This window comes from Marmota marmota, unplaced genomic scaffold (assembly GCF_001458135.2).
Source record: "Marmota marmota marmota unplaced genomic scaffold, marMar, whole genome shotgun sequence".
In the NCBI taxonomy this organism is placed as follows: Eukaryota; Metazoa; Chordata; class Mammalia; order Rodentia; family Sciuridae; genus Marmota; species Marmota marmota.
The window spans coordinates 1,016,136-1,021,660 of NW_026000256.1; the positions used below are offsets into that span (position 1 = coordinate 1,016,136).

Here is a 5,525-nt window from a genome sequence, read left to right on the forward strand (position 1 = left end):
CCCCCATTCTTCTGCTCTGTTCGTGAAGGACATGGAGGAAAACCTGACTTCTACCCTCACTGCTCTTAACCCCCATTGTAGTGGCCTTTGGAGATGCCCCCTGCCTCCCCCCACCAACTCTAGTGTGTTGGAAAGAAGGGGCCCTCCCAGCACAAAATTGCATTCCTCCCCTCCCCCATAATTTATTCTAATTTATTAACTTCTGCCCCCCTTCCATCTGAGCCTGAAGCCCTCTGATGCAGCCTGGGGGCTGTAGAGTAAGCTTCTTCAGCCTCTCCTAGCCCTGGCAAAGCCTAGGGAAGGGGAGAAGGTTTAGGTGTGGCCCCAATGGAGGGTTGATCTTGCTGTTTTTATTCCTTGTCTTTGTGTTCTTTGGTACTTGCTGAGAGAAAAGAGCAAAGCAGAAGGAGGTGGGAAAATGGATCCAAACCCCAGTGTGCCCTGCCCCATGCCGTTCCTTTAGTGGTGGGAAACCCTTATCTTGCAAAGTGAATGTGTCCCTTGCCCTAGCCTCTAGTGTATTTCACAGAAAACAAAACCTCCCAATAAAACTGTGTTGAAACCTGAACCTGGATCTTTAGGTTGAATTCCCAAAAGCTGGGTGCTTGACAGGGCCTTGGCTGTCTGGGTTAGAGCCCAGGTATAGCAACTGGCACCGGGAATGCATCTCTCAAAGGTCAGTGCAGGGGAAGCAGGAAAGCTAGCATCTGGCCTCGGTTGGAGATCAAGGTACAGAACTAACGTCTGGGTCAAAATAAGACAGAAATCAGGGACCAGCCTTGGGCCTGGCGAAGGGAACACTAGGTCTAGCTTTGGGTAGGAGTCAAGCAACCTATATGCGAACAAGTCTGTGGGCCTATGCCAGACCTGGGCTCAGGCAGTGAGGAAGCAGGGACCCTGTGGGGGCCGGCTTTGAGCAGTGAAAGATCAATACCCGAAGAAATGGAGGGGGCGGGCCCAGCTCTGGGGTCGATAGGAAGAAATAGACGGACTGGAGACCCGGCTTCGGGTCGGGGTTAACTACAAGGAAGGACAAGAGGTTGGGATATTCAAGCTTAGTGTCCCTGAATAAATGGGAGGAGAAGCCCGGGAGGTCTCTGGCGAGAGCCTACTTGTGGAGGTGGGGGTCCAGCCTCCCGCGGCTGGCGGGGCGGGGCAGGGCGCGATCACGTGCAGTGATGGCGGGGCGGGGCGGGCGCTGGCGCACCTTCGCTAGTGGTCGACGTCACGCGTCAGCTGACTGAACCGCGGCCGCCGCCGTTGCCTGGATTTAGCCGGGCCGCTGTCACAGTTGTTGCCGCCACCGTCACCGCTGCCGCCGCCATGGCTCAGTACAAGGGCGCCGCGAGCGAGGCAGGCCGCGCCATGCATCTGATGAAGAAACGGGAAAAGCAGCGGGAGCAGATGGAGCAGATGAAGCAGCGGATCGCAGAGGTGCGGGCTGGGCCCGGGCGCCGTGGAGCATGCGCACCGCGCGGGCCCCCTGGCGGCCCAGCTCCACCCTCAGGCCCTGGGAGACCCTGGGCAGCGGGCTGGGAGCACTAGGGGGCGGTCCCCGAATCGGGAGCGGGACTCTTGCTTGCCGCCTCTGGCAGATGGCAGAAGTGAGCCAGCGGCAGTCTCATCTGTAAAATGGGCCAGAGTCAAGCCATGTCAGAGGTAGAGACAGCTTGTGACAAGCCTCCATCAGAAGGGAGCCAGTCAATATTTCTGTTGGTAGCACTGGGGTTGGGAGGCCTTCCCAAACGCTCCTTCTGAGCACAGAACTCCTTGGTTCAGGTTCCCCAGCCCTCAGAACCAGGCCTCTACCAGGATCCAGTGCCTACCGGGAAGGGCAAGCCCTGTGGTAAGACACAGGGGCAGGCCACTGAGACTCATTCTGGAACCCTTTGCACTCATGATGAAGGCAGGCACGCGTCACATTCTGGGGTTCTAGCAGCTCCCCCAGTGCTTCAATAAGTGGCCAGTGATGGTGGGCTCAGGGAGAGAGGAATCATGAACCCTCAACTTGTGCCTTTGGAGGAGATTCATCAGAAGAGTAAGGACTTCAGATTCCAGGGGAGAGCAGGAACAAGATTTCAGGCAGAGATTTCACTCAGCCTCACTACATGCTTTATGTTTGACACAAAACTGTCTGGACCTAGCCCTGCTGTCTCAGTGGGAACTGCCTGGCAAGCTCTGCTGACCACTTCTTTTGAAGGCCCTGGTCAGAGATGGATCTACATGGCACTCTTGGAATGGGGCTGGGTGGAGAGAGGAGGCCTCCGGGAAGCTTTGGCAACACCTGAGGTTGGGAGGAGGGAGGAAGATCACTCAGGATAGGGCTCAGCCCTTCAACCACTCTGTTCCTTTGTCTTCTCCTTGGGTCCGGTCTCAGGAGCATCATCTTATAGGCTGGATATGAAAAAGGCCAAAAATGAGTAGGGCCAATGGCTGCAGGCCACCAAAGAAGCTCTAGCCCTCAGCAGGAGACATGAAAGGGGCCAGAGCAGTGCAAGAGTTGGTGGGAAACAACCCATTTGACTCTCATAGCGCTGGCAGACCATCCCCTAGCTTTGTGGATCCTCTACCTATAAAGGATAGGAGGGTCTGTCTTTTCCAGGGACATATCTCGGACTAGAACCCAGGTCCCCAACATCCAGCATGTTGTTTCTACAGTGTAGTGATGGGTCGTCCTCACTGCTGTGTTCCCTCCTTTGTAGGAGAACATAATGAAATCCAACATTGACAAGAAGTTCTCTGCACACTACGATGCTGTGGAGGCAGAGCTCAAGTCCAGCACCGTGGGTGAGCAGGGTGCACATGCTACTCTCCCAGGCCTAGGGAGGCTGTTTCTTTGCCAACCCTGGATGACCAGCCTTTCCCCCATGTCTCCTTGCCTTACAGGTCTTGTGACCCTGAATGACATGAAAGCCAAACAGGAAGCACTGGTGAAGGAGCGGGAGAAGCAGCTGGCCAAGAAGGAGCAGTCAAAAGAACTGCAGCTGTGGGTTCCCTCCTTGGTCCCTTGGCCAGCAGCTTTCCTCTTAAGATGCAGCTAGCACTCGGGGGCTCCCGGGAAAGTGTCAGGCTATTCCTTTTTCATGGGGGGAACCCATTTCCTGTTTTGGAAATGGGTATAGCATCTAGTTTGGGCCCACACTAAAGTCTTCTTACCTTCCTAGTTTGTCTTTCCCCTTTCTGTTCCTCTGTACTATAAAGGTAGTCCTTTCTGTGCCCTCTTCTTTCAGTGGGTGTATTAAGAGCTTGCATTGTCCCCCTTCTCTATCTTAACCATATCTCTATATGCCTGCTGTGTCATAATCAGAGCTCTCTGCCCATGAGCTATGAAGTGACTCAGGGCAGGAGGATCCCTCTGGGGTGCTAGGGAGATCCAACCTGCACTTGGTGAGCCCCATACTGAGCACACAAGTGTCTCTGGGTCAGGGAAAGGACCTAGAGGCAGGAACATGGGGCATGATGGCCACCCATGCCTTGGTAGAAAGCTGGAGAAGCTGCGAGAAAAAGAGCGCAAGAAGGAGGCCAAGCGGAAGATCTCTAGCCTGTCCTTCACCTTGGAGGAAGAAGAGGAGGGAGGCGAAGAGGAGGAGGAGGTGGCCATGTATGAGGAGGAGCTGGAAAGGGAAGGTGAGGGCCCTGCCTGCCAGAACTCAATCCGGGATTTTGGGCTGTAGAAGGAAAAAGAACATCTACTGCCCAGCCTCAGTTGCTCGCTATGCTTATGGTCCCAGAGTTCACATGGGGCAGGAAAGGAAAGCAAGGAGCCAGGACTGCACTACTTTTATATTTTTTATTTTTATTTTTGCAGTACTTAGTGTTGATCCCAGGACCTTGTGCATGCTAGGCAAGTGACCAACCACTGAGCTACATCGTGATCCCTTTTTATTTTTAAATAACTAATTGATTAGTAAATTAGGTACTGGTCATAGAACCCAGGGACACTTTACCACTGAGCTACATTCCCAAATCCTTTTAAAATTTTTTGAGACCGGGTCTTGCTAAGTTGCTGAGACTGTCCTTGAACTTTTGATCCTCCTTCCTCAGCCTTATGAGTAGCTGGGATTACAGGTGTACACCACCATGCCCCGCTGCATCAGGTTTAAAAAAAATTTTATATATTGTTGATGGACCTTTATTTAATTTATTTATTTCTATGTGGTGCTGAGAATCAAACCCAGTGCCTCACACATGCTAGGCAAATGCTCTACCACTCAGCCACAACCCCAGCCCCAGCTGCATTGGTTTTTAAAGCCAAGTAGGGGCTCACTGTCAGTGGCAAATTGAGTCAAATCCCAGCCAGTGTCCCCTGGACAGGAGCCACCAGTGCAAGGACTGTCGGAATGAGGTTGGTAACTGGTCCAGAAGGTTCCAGAAGCTACCCTCTGAAGGTGCCACAATAGGATAGATTGAGGAGAGAAGATATTCTGGACCATGCTTGGGTGCTTTAAGTTTCTGCAGTGATGAAAATATTCATGTCTGTGCTTCCCAATATGGTAGCCACTGAGCACTAAAGAGTTAATTGTTGAATTAGTTCTACTGTAAAATTTACACAGCCAAAGAAATTTAGTGGCTATTAGGTGGACACTACAGACCTCAGATGTGAGAACGAGGGGACATCAGGAACTTTTGGGGAAGGCTGGTAAGTGAAGCCAAAGCCAGCCTGGTTCTCCTGTGTGCTACACACATACTCTGTACCTGATCAGGAGCATACAGGGCATTGTCCTCTCCTAGTGGAAGGCATACAAATCAGCATGTATTCTGGATGAATTGCTGCCCCACCTGTGGCCTGGGGAGTAGCCCAAGGTCAAAGAATGTGTCACAAGGAGGATAGTTGGTAGTTGGGCCTTAAGCATGAGGGGAATTTCATTAGTTCCAGAGACAGGAAAGGTGAAAAGATACAGCTGCACTGAAATATCAGGAAAGAGTGGACATATTTGAGAACTCTGAACAAGTTATGTCCCAAGCCTCAGACGAAGGCAAGGTGACAGACCTGGAATATTTTAGAAATTGTTATTTTAGTAATACATTGGGTTTTTTTGGGGGGTGGGGTACCAGGGATTGAACTCAGGGGTGCTCAACCACTGAGCCACATCCCAGCCCTATTTTGTATTTTATTTAGAGACAGGGTCTCACTGAGTTACTTAGTGCCTTGCGGTTGCTGAGGCTGGCTTTGAACTCCCAATCCTCTTGTCTCAGCCTCCCTAGCTGCTGGGATACAGGCTTGCGGTCGGCTAGTAATACATTGTATTTAACATAACTGTATCCAAAATATTTCCATCTAGGCTAGTCCAGCTAGCTACATGTCAACTGCCACAAGCTCAGTGTTGTGTGTGGCAGGAGCTACTGTTTTGGTCTGAGCAGGCCTAAGTGGGGGGAGGTTATTAACCTGTCTGTATCACTAGGGCTTTTACAAAAACACTGTTTGGTGTAGGCTTTTCCCTCCTTCTAAAGGCTTCATTTTAAGAGACCTAGCAGTGGGATCCTGATATCTTGTTGGTTTTTTTTTTTTTTTTTTTTTTTTTTTT

At 51.4% G+C, this 5,525-nt stretch overlaps 2 protein-coding genes across 3 annotated transcripts in view; both read left to right on the plus strand.

Annotated features, from left to right (window-relative positions):
* Positions 1 to 69, plus strand: part of Gdi1 (GDP dissociation inhibitor 1) — a 5,932-nt gene extending 5,863 nt beyond the window's left edge. The window contains exon 12 of the mRNA XM_015506943.1: positions 29 to 69. Within this exon, the coding sequence (XP_015362429.1) occupies positions 29 to 69 (41 nt within the window). The remainder of the gene's footprint in view (positions 1 to 28) is intronic.
* Positions 70 to 1,213: 1,144 nt separating this feature from the next.
* The window catches only part of Fam50a (family with sequence similarity 50 member A), an 8,624-nt gene continuing 4,312 nt past the window's right edge, over positions 1,214 to 5,525 (plus strand). Inside the window, exons 1-4 of one of the 2 annotated variants that reach the window (XM_048796731.1) lie at positions 1,214 to 1,434; positions 2,703 to 2,787; positions 2,887 to 2,986; positions 3,482 to 3,627. In XM_048796731.1, the coding sequence (XP_048652688.1) occupies positions 1,324 to 1,434; positions 2,703 to 2,787; positions 2,887 to 2,986; positions 3,482 to 3,627 (442 nt within the window). In that variant the 5' untranslated portion in view covers positions 1,214 to 1,323. The remainder of the gene's footprint in view (positions 1,435 to 2,702; positions 2,788 to 2,886; positions 2,987 to 3,481; positions 3,628 to 5,525) is intronic. The other variant, XM_015506994.2, reaches the window with a different exon arrangement.